The 12,394-nt window shown below is 36.8% G+C and overlaps 2 protein-coding genes across 2 annotated transcripts; both read right to left on the reverse strand.

Annotated features, from left to right (window-relative positions):
- Positions 1–763: 763 nt before the first annotated feature.
- Positions 764–3,252, reverse strand: LOC126699649 (uncharacterized). The gene is made up of 5 exons (XM_050397633.1): positions 2,366–3,252; positions 2,106–2,285; positions 1,635–2,032; positions 1,257–1,551; positions 764–786 (listed from the first exon to the last, which is right to left on the reverse strand). Exons 1-5 carry the CDS (start codon positions 3,156–3,158, stop codon positions 764–766), a joined length of 1,689 nt encoding a protein of 562 aa, XP_050253590.1. The 5' UTR covers positions 3,159–3,252.
- A 3,863-nt stretch (positions 3,253–7,115) lies between these two features.
- LOC126729738 (scarecrow-like protein 31) lies at positions 7,116–9,977 on the reverse strand. The gene has a single exon (XM_050434924.1). The coding sequence runs from the start codon at positions 9,578–9,580 to the stop codon at positions 7,241–7,243; it is 2,340 nt and encodes a 779-aa protein (XP_050290881.1). The 5' UTR covers positions 9,581–9,977; the 3' UTR covers positions 7,116–7,240.
- Positions 9,978–12,394: the final 2,417 nt, after the last annotated feature.

The raw sequence follows: 12,394 nt of genomic DNA on the forward strand, positions 1-12,394 counted from the left end.
ATCAAAAGTCCACAAAGTGGACGGATCACTAAGGTGATGAAATATGAGTCCACAAAGTGGACGGATCACTAAGGTAGTGAAACAAAAGTCCACAAAGTGGACAGATCACTAAGGTGATGAAACAAAAGTCCACAAAGTGGACGGATCACTAAGGTGATGAAACAAAAGTCCACAAAGTGGACGGATCACTAAGGTAGTGAAACATAAGTCCACAAAGTGGACAGATCACTAAGGTGATGAAACAAAAGTCCACAAAGTGGACGGATCACTAAGGTGATGAAACAAAAGTCCACAAAGTGGACGGATCACTAAGGTGATGAAATATGAGTCCACAAAGTGGACGGATCACTAAGGTGATGAAATATGAGTCCACAAAGTGGACGGATCACTAAGGTGATGAAACATAAGTCCACCAAGTGGACGGACTACTTAGGTGATGTGACATAGGTCCACAAAGTGGACGGATCACAAAGGTGATGCAATTAGTCCACAAAGTGGACGGATCACTAAGATGTTGAAATACATGAAATAAAGTCCTTGAGATGGACGGACTGTCCTACATGAAATAAAGTCCCAAGGTGGACGGATACAATAGATGGACGTTTTCGCAAAGTGGACGTATACTGGCTACGTTAAAATTTTCTACAAGTCCATTAAATACGCGATATATTTAAAAGTGATGAACAACGCCACAAAGTGGACGGTCCGCATAATAAACCCCTCAAAACAGACGGAGAAGGAAAATCCTCACCGATGTAAATGCTCAATCAACACAAGATAACAAGTCTGCAATGTGGACGGATAATCACAGATTAACAAATATTCTCACAAAAATAATCCCTCAAGAAGGTAGACGGAGTTTTAAACAGAGCACCAAACAATTATAAAAAGCATGTGAACTTTTAAGCCAAAAGCCCCAAAGGCAAATGTTCAATACAAAAAAAAAAAGGGACGGTTTGTCTTAAAAAATGAATAAAAAAGAAAGACGGATTGTTCACAAAATAAAGTACATATGCATCAATCTTTCTTTTCTTCAGCATCTGGGACATCCTTCGACGGGGCGGACTCTCCGTCTCCCTGAGCAGCACCGTCTCCAAAAAGGTCCTCCGTATTTTCGGAGGCGACGGGGAGGGCAGAAGTCTGGGCTTGGTCCTCAAGTTTGACCATTGTCAAGTCCAGCTCTGGATAAGCCTTCTTGACTTGACGGAGGGAATCATCGAATCCTTGGAGGAAGGAGTCCGACAGCTCGCCCAAACAGGACTCCGAGCATCGGTACTCCTCGACGGCTGCCACTTTAGCCTGACGGATCTCTTCTTTGAGTCGTTTTATCTCAGCTTCTTTGTTCTCTATGACCGTCAGCGAAGTGGCCGTCTTCTCCTCAAGCTCCTTCCTCGCCTGCTCAGAAAGCTCCAGCTTCTTCTCCACCTTGGACCTCCATCTCTGAAGTTGTCCGAGCTCTTCCTCCGTCTGCTGCGCCTTCGCGCGCACCCGGTCCAAGCTACTCTCACGGTTGAGACACCGGTCAAGTAGTCCCTTCATCATGACCAAGGACTGCAAGTAGAAGAGAGACCGTCACATAATGTAAGTAACAGGAAGAATGAAAAACAAAAACTTATTTGACAAACATAACCAACCTGAGCGACGGCGAAGAGGCCCGTCTCCCCCATGGCCTCCGTCGAATGGTTTCCCAGGTCTTCATAGTCTTCGGCCGTGATGATGGACGACAGTTTCTCCAATGCATACTTGGAGTCATCACGAAGAAGGGAAGGAGGTCTCTCTTGCTTACCGTCTGGGACCGCCATCAATCCTTTGCCCTTCCCCTGCTTCGCTGGGGTGACGGCCTTGTTACCCTCAGCCATTAAGCCAACCACAGGTTCAAGAGAGACCTTTGGTTGCTTAAAGGGACGGTCGGATTTTGTCGTCAGTTTCCTTTTAGGGACTGAAGCTGATGCCTTAGGAACCTCCTCGCCGGATTCCCTCTTCTTGACGGCTTGGGACTTGATCAAAGCTCTCCTCTTTGCGTCATCCATCTCTGCAAATAATGACGGATGAAATTAAAACAAAATAAAGCAAAGTAAATGACAAAGTAAAGTTGACGGGCTTACGTTTGTGAACTCGCTCGTCGTATCTTATCGCTTCTTGGGTGGGCTCAGGACCGTCGCAGTACCAATGTATGGTCCTCGGGTTCACCAACTTCGCCCAAGTCCTTTCCTCCGGCGTAGTCTTCTTGCAAACCTTTTCAAGGAAGCTAAACTCCTCGAGGCTGACTTGTGGGCGCCGTCTACCTGCAAAGAAAGATGATCAAGATATACACATATAACTGGACGGATATGAAAAGCAACACAAAATTTAGACGGATGCATACGTGTCTGATTTATAACTGCCCAAGTTGTGTCGACGGGCATGAACTCCGTCTCCCCTGGATGGTTCATCCATCTATCACCCTCCAGGAAGAAGTACCGACTCTTCCAGTCTCTATTTGAGTCTGGGGTCTCAAAGATCACCTTCAACAAGGGGCTCCGACTGGCAAAACTGTACATCCCCCTTGATCCAGAAATCTCGTCTGGACGGTAACAGTGAAGAAATTCACGGACCGTCAATTTCCTTTCCCCGTTTGACATTGCACCGTAGAGAATCTCCATGGCTATGAAGACCCTCCAGGCGTTAGGGGATATCTGGGTGACGGACAACCCCAGATACTGCAAGAGTTCCCTATGAAGGGTAGAAAGCGGGAATCGAAGTCCAGCCTTCAATGCCTGTTCGTACACTCCTACACCGTCTACCCCTTCGTAATAACACTTCTCCGACACATATGGTAGACGGATGGAGACATAGTCTGGGATTTGGAAGTTGGTCCTGAAGGTGCTGAAATGTCTCTCCCTGATGACGGATGTAAACCTATGAACAGTCCACTCTGGCAACATGATGAACTGCCTTAGTCCATCAGCGCCTACAACGGACTCCAGTTGTTGATCCCCGTCATCATCGGAACCCTCTACTTCGACTATCTCCACATCCTCATTTGTTGAGGATGAAGAGGAGGCAGACGGACTCCTACTTTCGCCGGGGCTCTCTTGGTCTTTATGACCGGACGGGTATACATCCTCGTATTCCGTCCCATCACGAACCACCGACTGGTTACTTGACGCACTAGACATTTCCTACAATTGACAATAAAACCTAAGACCGACGGGTTTGAAAGTGTTGACGGGTATGGAAAGCCTAACAACAATGCATGGAAGAGAATGTAACTTGACTATAGTAAATTAGAAGCACTTACCGAACTTAGCAGAAGACAGGTGACGGTTGGTGTAATCAGCGAGTATTCGTCCTCGACGGATTGCACAGATAAGGTTGACGGCTTTGCTCTGACAGGGTTGACGGCTTCGCTCTGACAAGTGTTTTCTGAGTGAAAATTGAAAAATGAAAGAGTGAGGCGCCTTATATATATAGGAAGTGCACGGAAGACGAAGCGACGCTTCGATCCTATACAACGACCATTCAGAGAGTGACACGTGGCATGCTTAATAAATGCTGACAACCTGTCAGTACGTACCAACAGATTTGTACCTGCCATGTATCCGTCAACTGGATGATTCTCCCTTTGACGGGTTGATCCAGCTAGGACCGTCGTTCTATTTTGCATGAATCCGTCATATCCATATGTAAGGACCGTCACCCCACTGATCCTTTGACCTTAAAGGTGACGGATCATCGGGGTGAAGGGGGCAACTGAAGATGATAAAATATTGGGCATGATGGGCTTACCTTAATGGGCCTGACGGATTGGGCCTCTTGGGCCTGCGTAGGTATGGTCCCAGCTGTGAAGGCCCATCACTACTGACGCAGCAAGGGCCCATGATCCGGTAATGAGAATCCTTGCTCACCACGTTTGGAAGAATTGGGAATAGAGTCCCACATTGAAAAGATGTGGGAACCAAAAAGGGAAAGTCAACCCCTTATCACTATAAAAGGCGTAATACCCACAGAAATCGAGGTATGCTTTTATGAACCCTCTCTAACGCACTAAGTAAAACAGAGGAAGTCTAACTTGACCGTCGGAGAGTCTTTGGCCGGCACCACACCGGTGCTCTCTGAAGGATTCTTTAGTTTGTTTCGTCGTGCAGGTTCAATTCGAGTCGCGAGTACGGTGTGACCCATTGGTGACGGTAATCGACGTCATCAATTATCATGAATTATTTTTCGTTTCTTTTTTATTTTTTTAGATTTCTTTATTTCTCTTGTATAAAGCCCTAATTATCATGAATTATTTTTCTTTTTCTCTTGTTTTTTTTTTTTTAGATTTCTTTATTTTTCCTTCATAAAGCCCTAAATCATGGATAGGGAAAACTAAAGGTAACTAACGCTTATCCTTACAAAATTGACCTTAAAAAATTAATCTTATTGTTGTACATTATTAAATACATACTCAGGTTGTTTTATTCAAATTGGAATGAGATCATAATCAATATATATATAACCGAATCCTTTGACTTTTTGTTGACCTATCTACAATTTTCCACATCAGTATTTTTTATTTATATTTTTTAATTTGATTTAATTCTTTCAATTTTATAGCACCAAATTGAAAAAAAAAATTATTAAATTTCTTTTAAAAAAAATTAAATTTAGTTGTTTGGTACCATACAACCACTATACTTAAAAAGAGACCTAAATTATCATCTAATCTGAGAATTTTTAGATAATCCTAACAAACTATAAAATAACTCCATTAATATAAATCTATCCCAAAAAACGGAATATATCTCCATTAATTTGATAATTTCTACGTTGATAACAATTTTTTTAAAAAATAAAATCATATTTCCTTATATCTATCAATCATGTTTTCTTTCTCTTCTTTTTTTCATTTTTTTTTTATATTAACGTTGATTAAAAATTATAATTTCAATAGGATTTAAACTTTATAATTATATCAATGAGACTCAACAAATATATATCACTTTTAATTTCAATAGGATTTAAATATATCAAATGGACTCTACCAACATACTAATCCTTTAAAAAAATTATATAACCAAATTTGATTAGGAATCCATAACCATGTATTATATTATAAATAGTTTTTTTTAGGGATTATTTGTTACAATTTCAACTCAGCTTTTCATTCCTATATTATATTTTAAATGGTTTTTTTTGGGATTATTCTTTCAACACCACTCTGCTGTACAGTCTCTTGCATTAATTTTGGTTATTGGAACACCTTCAAAACAAAAGGTATGTAAATTTTTCTTATCAAGTTTAATGTTAACACATATTAGAGATACTTTGGTCAATTATAAAAGTTTGATGAAACATAAAAGGAAAAAGAACTAAAGAAGGCACCATCTAAAAAACAAAATGGCTGTATTAGGCAGAGGCTTTTGGAAATTGTTGTTTTTATTTTTGGAATTCGTTACGTTCATGTGTATGTATGTATTGGGTAATTGTCTTTGAAACTTTGGTTTTGATTGAATAATGAAAATGGCAGAAGAAGTATGTTCCAATATTTAGAGTCTTTTGTATATATGTTGTTGTAGTTTAAACTTGGTATTTGAATTGTTAAATTGTTAATCCACAATTTCATTATTCATCTATTAATCATGAATAATAATATTGCTATTTGCAACCATCATGATATGGTATCAATGATGTGATCATTTCGAATGTTTTCCTTTAGAGTTTAGATAGAGTCTATTTTATGATTAAAAAAATTTACAATTAAAAGACTTTTGAAATTACATTTTTTTTTAAAAAAATTATTGGATATGTTGGATCTTAAATGACTTCTATTAAACTCCATCCTTTATGGCAACATTAAAAAGAAAACTCATATAGATAGGTATGAGGATATTATTTGGAATTATCATAATGGATTAGCATATTATACATGGTATGGATCTTTTTTTTTTTTTTTAGAAAATGGTATGGATCTAACTGTAACATCCATGCTGTAAAATAAAAATTGGGCCTATAGTTATCTTCTCCTTGCAAAAAATGGTTAAATTCTCATTAATTGTGATAGTTCACTTTTAGGTAAAATAAAAATTCTATTAACTAAGTTTTAAGAAATTAAAAAATTTATTTCAAAAAAATTCCAGAACATTAGATTTTATTTTAATTATTTAATAATTTTATATTGTAAAAGAATAAAATTTATACATTACATACAATCATTATTTCAGTTACCTTCTTTTTTCTTTTTTCTTTTTTAAATAAATTTCAGTTACCTTCTAAATGATAGAGGATGTGAGAATGCAATTTGTAGATCTACTATCAAGATAATATAAATTAGATTGTTGGTGAATAGTAGATTTAATTGCAGTTGAGTATTGTGTAAAGTCATCACCATAGAATAGCTCATGCTGGGATGTGTTATGTGGAACAAATGATATGAAAGAAAAAGAATTTTTCTAAACCATTATATATTGAGAAAAAATTATTTATTTTTAAGTTATATATTTTTTTAAGTCAAGTCATAAACCTTTAAGCAAAATAAATACTTTTAAATTTTAATTAACTATCTCATGCATTGCACGGGTTAGTAACTAGTTAATACAAATTGATGTAGCAATGCCAACAAAAAATATGCCCATAAACTCTGTTTCCTATAGGAGGTGAAATATTATTAAACTACATCCATAAGTTATAGATGCATAAAATCCTATCATTCCATGAGATTATTAGATTAATGGTGATGAAAAGTACTAAGATTTAGTGAAATACTCTTAGCAAAAAGGATAAAAGATCCAGAATATGATTCTACCTAACAAACTTGATTCATCACAATTAAAGCCCATCAGTTTAAATTTTAAGAATGTCTTGTGTTTAGTAATACTCCAAACTTTGAACCTCAACACAAAATCTTCTCAGCTTTACTCATATCGCAGTCTCTCTGCTATGTGTTAGGGCACACAAATCTCCAAATATATCAAGTTTAGAGGACGTGGAAAGAAGTTTTTATCTGAGTTCTTCCGTTACTTGTCCAAAATAACTTTAATTTTGTGTGAAACACCAAGGTATGGTTTGTATATTGTCAAACCTTTTGATGCTATACCATGTATGCATGTTTTCTCCCAAAACATAAAATTTTAGAAATGAATAAAATAAATATATCAGGTTAATTGACAGTGATTGATGGCATTCTAATATCATCTATCTGAAGTACACACATTGTCACTTTCTAGATTCTACAACCCCAAAATAAAGCGTTTTTACAAAAATATATGGTACATGATTCCTAAACCGGCACCCAAGAAGAGGAAGCATAGACAATCCGGCCCTTCCATCCCTGAAGAAGCCAGTGGTTGTCTTCATTAAGAATAAAATCCTTGTGATACCATGCCTTCATCCTAGCCCTGAACATATTCATTTGCTCTTGGTCCAACGGGAGTGACTTGAACCCAGCCCTCGAAATCCTGACTTGACACTGCTTGTATGTTTCAGGCCTCTCAACTCTCTCTAACCCTTCACATGCTATAACATTCATAATCTCCCTCCCATAGAACTCTCTCTCAAGCATCAACCTCTCTGGATTATTACGGGATATAGTAACATCAAACATGTCATACAATGCAGAGTAATGGAAGAGTGCTTCTCGGAACCTCGTGTGAAAGAAGGGGGCATTGAAGGACCCATTAACAATAGAATTAACAAAAATATCAGGTTTCATCCGCCTTATCAAGTTTAAAAATGCATCCCTTGGACTAATCCCTTCAGTTGTTTCATCAAGTAGGTTCTTTGTCCGGAATGCACAAGTCACAGCAAGCACCTCATTCCTTTCAATCTTAAGCTCCTCAATTCGAATAGTTTCCCAGTTCTGTGATGCTATAGCATTGTATTCAAAAGGAACATTAAACCGCTTGCAGTACTTTTCCAAGCGACGACCAGTCTCCTCAATGCTCTCTGTTGGACGGAATCCAGGTTGAGGAAGATCAACCCCTGTAATGCGTAGTTTGGGAGGTCCTTCAGGTCTTTTGGAGAGAAACTGGATCAGAATTGGCCACTGGAAACCATAATGGATACCAAAATCTACAACATGAAGAGTAGTTGCTTTCTCTGCTGCACGCAAAATACATTTCATACCAAAGAAAAGTGTGATCCTCCTGAAAGGGCAGGCTGAAAGATGAACTCGGTAAGCTTTCAACAATTCAGCAGCTGACATCTTCTTGGAAAACAATGAAGTGTAAAAAATTTGAGTTCCTACCTTAGTTCCAGCCAAGCGTGCCTCAAGACCATTAGCAAAGAAATGAGCCAATCTCTGAGACCCATCACCAAAAGGGGTTGAGTGGTCCCTAACCTGCTTCAATAACTCATTTGCAGTTCTACCATCACCTGCTGAGACAGCTTGTGCACAAAGAATCAAAAGATTCCTCAAATCAACTGTCTCCTTCTTCCTTACCTGCTTCTTATTACGACTACCTTTCCCACCATTACCACCTTGTGTCTCCAAGGAGGCCTTGCTTGCATCATTCTGTAAATGTTCACAATTATCACCGTACATTGCAGCTGGCGCATCGGTACAAAGCAAAACCTTATCAAACATTTCTGATAACTCAGTCCCCTCAGAGTCCTCTACATAAACAGCAGTCTGCTTATTGCTCCTACCTTCTTCTAATTCTATCTCTTCCCTTGCATGATTCTTCCTCCCTCTTGAGCCATCCGGCGAATAACTCTCTTTCTCACTCTTCACCACCAAAGATTCCACCTTTAGATCCTCTCCCTTCCTCTTAGAAGAAGAAACCACGTTGCTCTCCAAATCAATAACCAGATTATTACTCTTAGGAAGGAACTTACTGGCTTCCTCTAACCCCCTCCTAAATTGCAATATCGATTCACTATCTGTAAAAATATTCTGAGCTATGAACTCCATCCCATCACCCAAATAATTCACACTACCATTTGGCAAATTCCCAAAAAACTGTGATTTATGATCAGTGGGCTTGAAATTAGACTGGACAGCATTGTAATCACCCAGAATAGGAGGCGGTGAAGAAGAAGGCTGGTAGTTATGCTCTCCATGACCACTTAGCCCCTGAGAATCATTGACAGTGCTAGAACTACTAGTACTAGTTGTACCGTAATCATAACTACTTGAAGAAAACACAGGACTCTCAACGCTATTTTGATTTGGTAAAGGGGGGTAATTTTGACCAAGAGCATCATAGAAAGATTTCTCGGTGTCTTCTAGACCCAAAGGGTCATAAAACATGCAGGGCTTGTTTTCAATGTTCTCTTCCATAAGAATCTGATTTATGTACTTGAGAACTGTTTCAGAGAAATCACTGTCGTACGGGGACGACGTGGAATCTGCCTGCAACATAGGCGGAAAAACAACATGTGGTGCATCATATGGTTGACCCTCTGGACCAACGGTTGTGGTGATTGAGGGCTCAAAACCAGTAGGACCCAGATCAGAATCAGAAGAAAGATTTGGACTTCCGAGGAAGTTAAGGTCTGTAGTAGGAGCAGAGAGTTGATTGAATGTGTAATCATTTATAAGATTTGAGAAATTATCCTTAGAATTTGGTGACATGGCAGTGAAACCGTCTAGGAAATTAAAGCTTGAATCCATGATCATTTATTGGGTCAAACAAAGTCAAGAAAACGTAACTATAGCTGATTATATGTCTCAAACTGATTTGGGAAACTAGAATCTAGTATGATTGAGATCAAAGACTACGATCTAAAAAAAAAAGGCAAACATTGATGTACACAAAAACAAAAAAAGAAAAAGAAAAAAGAGTTATAGTTGAAGAACCTTGGATAATCATGATTTACGTGAAAAAGTGGTGCAGAGAAGAGTAGTAGAGTACTCAGAAGCGGAAGAGAAAGATGCTACAATGAGACACGGAAGAAGGCAGCGTGTACGTAACTCAAAATCGAAGGGGCTCTCTACTCAGCTCAGCCTTGTCTGAGGAAATTCGAACCCTCCACATTTGGGTTCTCCTAAATATATAGAGAAAGAGTAAAGATAGTGATGCGGAGGCTTTTGTATTACTTTATAGTTTATACTACGGTGAAATTAACGAACTTTCGTGGAACGCAGTGAGGTGTGACCAGTGAACAGCGAGTCAAACACAGAGGCTTTGAATCATTGTGCGAATCTAGTATTTGACATCGTTCCAGTTACCATTCAAAGTAACAAATGAGTAATTGCAGTATGGTAATTATTAGGTACATTCTATTATCATAAATGTATATTTCTTCCTCTTATATAAATGATAAGTTTCACTATAAATTTAATTAATAAGATCAACTATTCGTGTGAGATAAGGAAATACACATTTATAATATCTGAGAGTACACAATAATTTCCCCTTTCAATTGTATGGTCTTGACTCTTGACACGGGAATGGGATACAAGATTGGACGCCAAACTATACTTTGGTTTTTGTCTTTGTAGGTTATAAATCACTGGAAGTAGGCCAACTTAATGCGTGAAAATAAATAATTATTTTGTAATTTTGATATAAGTATAATTTGTTCTCTTAAATTTGTTAAAAATAATTTGATTTACCAAAAAATTAAGAGAAATGTTATGTTGACAATAATTTCACTATATTTTTACAACAAATCATACATAGCATGTTGTTATTGGTTACTATTGATTGGGAAAAAAATAATTTTAATGATAGGTTTAAATTAGAATCAATAACAACTTACCAATTATGACTTGTTGGTAAAAACCAATAATTAGAAGTAATTTTAGTGAAAAAGTTGTAGACGTAGCACTTCTCAAAAATTAAACAATTTCTAAAATTATTTTTCATCTCAATATCTCAACAAATACAAATATATCATTCTATTATTTTTGGGTGTATTTGATTGATATTTATCCATTTTTAGGTGATTTATATTCCTCTAAATTACGTTATGGTGCATTATGTTTTCCTAATTTGGGTTTTTAGTTCTAGATTTTGGATTATGCTATTTTTTTCAACAACTTGATTTTATTTTTAGAATTTTCTCCTCTTGAATATCTAGAATACAACTAAACTTTTTAACTAAGTATTAGCTGAAACAAAAATTAAAACAAAACAATAAGAAGGAGAGAGAGGACTTGTGATAGAAAACTCAATTCAATTCAATTGACCTTCTTCATATTTTATCTGAATTCAATTTCTTCATAGAGCCAAGCATACACCTTCGTGGAATTTCTCACATCCAATTGGTCTTTGTGAATTTGTGGCTTTGTCCGAATTTGGATAATCTTTCACCCTAATCTTTTTTTGGTTGTCTATTGCTACCTTATATAGTTTTATACATGTCCTCTGATTTGATTTTCTTTCCACTGACATCAAATTCTACAATTATGCAAAAGTCTTACAAGAAAGGCATCCCATAATAATATCTAAATTTGTTACAATACAAAAAAAAAAGAAAAAGAAAAAAAGTAACATATCTTGTACTAAGTTATGCATCTACATTCATGTCACAACTAATATGTATGTACAATAGAACTGATTTATGCAATGCATATATAAAGAGAATTATTTATCCATAATGGTGAATGCATCACACAAATGTACATAAGAGGTATCCCATTAGTGGAAAAAAAAACTCATCGATGATTAACAACCACATAAACTATAATAGTAAGACCGCATTGCGATTCTTTTAATGTATTCTTCACCATCAGGGGCGTAACCAGGAATAATTACTTAAGGGGGCTGAGTTGCAATAGAGATATACTAAATATAACTCATAAGTCTATTGGATACAAAATTATCAACATTCATATATCATCATATACTTGAACATTAATAAACATGAAAAACTACATAGTTCAATGTAGACATACAAAAAAGAACATTCACATCAAATCATGTCTGACAACGATTTTTCATGGAATAAAATTCATCCATTATCATCTCTACAATGAAATTCCTTGCAATTTCCTTCTCTATATAAACTATCATATTATTTTCCAAAAGTTCATCCTCCATTCTATTGCAAAGTCTTTTTTTTAATAACTTCATAGCTGAGAAAGCTCGTTCTGTAGTTGTTGTAGAAACTAGAAGGGTCAACACAAGACGAATAAGCCTATCAATCAAAAAATAGACTTTAGACTTTCCTAAAATTTTTAATCTCCTACATATCTCAGAAATTGTACTCATATTCTGAAAATTTGGATGTTTTATCACATCAAGCTCATAATGTTGCAATTGAGACTCCAAAAGTTCTTGTTCTTGTTCTTGTTCTGTGAAATCTTGAGCATAATATTTCTTAACTAAATTGTATATATCAACAATTTTGAATAATCTAGAAGCATCCTTGGGATTTAAAGTTGAACTAGGAATGACAAGTTCCGTTGTTAGCTCACAAAATCTACTTTTCAATTCTTGCAATTGAAAGTCTATTGCAACTGTAAATATGTCAATTCTAAAATGAT

This window comes from Quercus robur, chromosome 1 (assembly GCF_932294415.1).
Source record: "Quercus robur chromosome 1, dhQueRobu3.1, whole genome shotgun sequence".
Lineage (NCBI taxonomy): Eukaryota > Viridiplantae > Streptophyta > Magnoliopsida > Fagales > Fagaceae > Quercus > Quercus robur.

Bases quoted from the DNA above. Each gene is read 5' to 3' on its own strand.
- LOC126729738 (XM_050434924.1), bottom strand. From the start codon at position 9,580: ATGATCATGGATTCAAGCTTTAATTTCCTAGACGGTTTCACTGCCATG.
- LOC126699649 (XM_050397633.1), bottom strand. From the start codon at position 3,158: ATGTCTAGTGCGTCAAGTAACCAGTCGGTGGTTCGTGATGGGACGGAA. The intron at 2,286-2,365 runs GTATGCATCCGT...CTTTCTTTGCAG, and splicing joins GGCAGTTATAAATCAGACAC to GTAGACGGCGCCCACAAGTC. The intron at 1,552-1,634 runs GTTGGTTATGTT...TTCTACTTGCAG, and splicing joins GCCTCTTCGCCGTCGCTCAG to TCCTTGGTCATGATGAAGGG.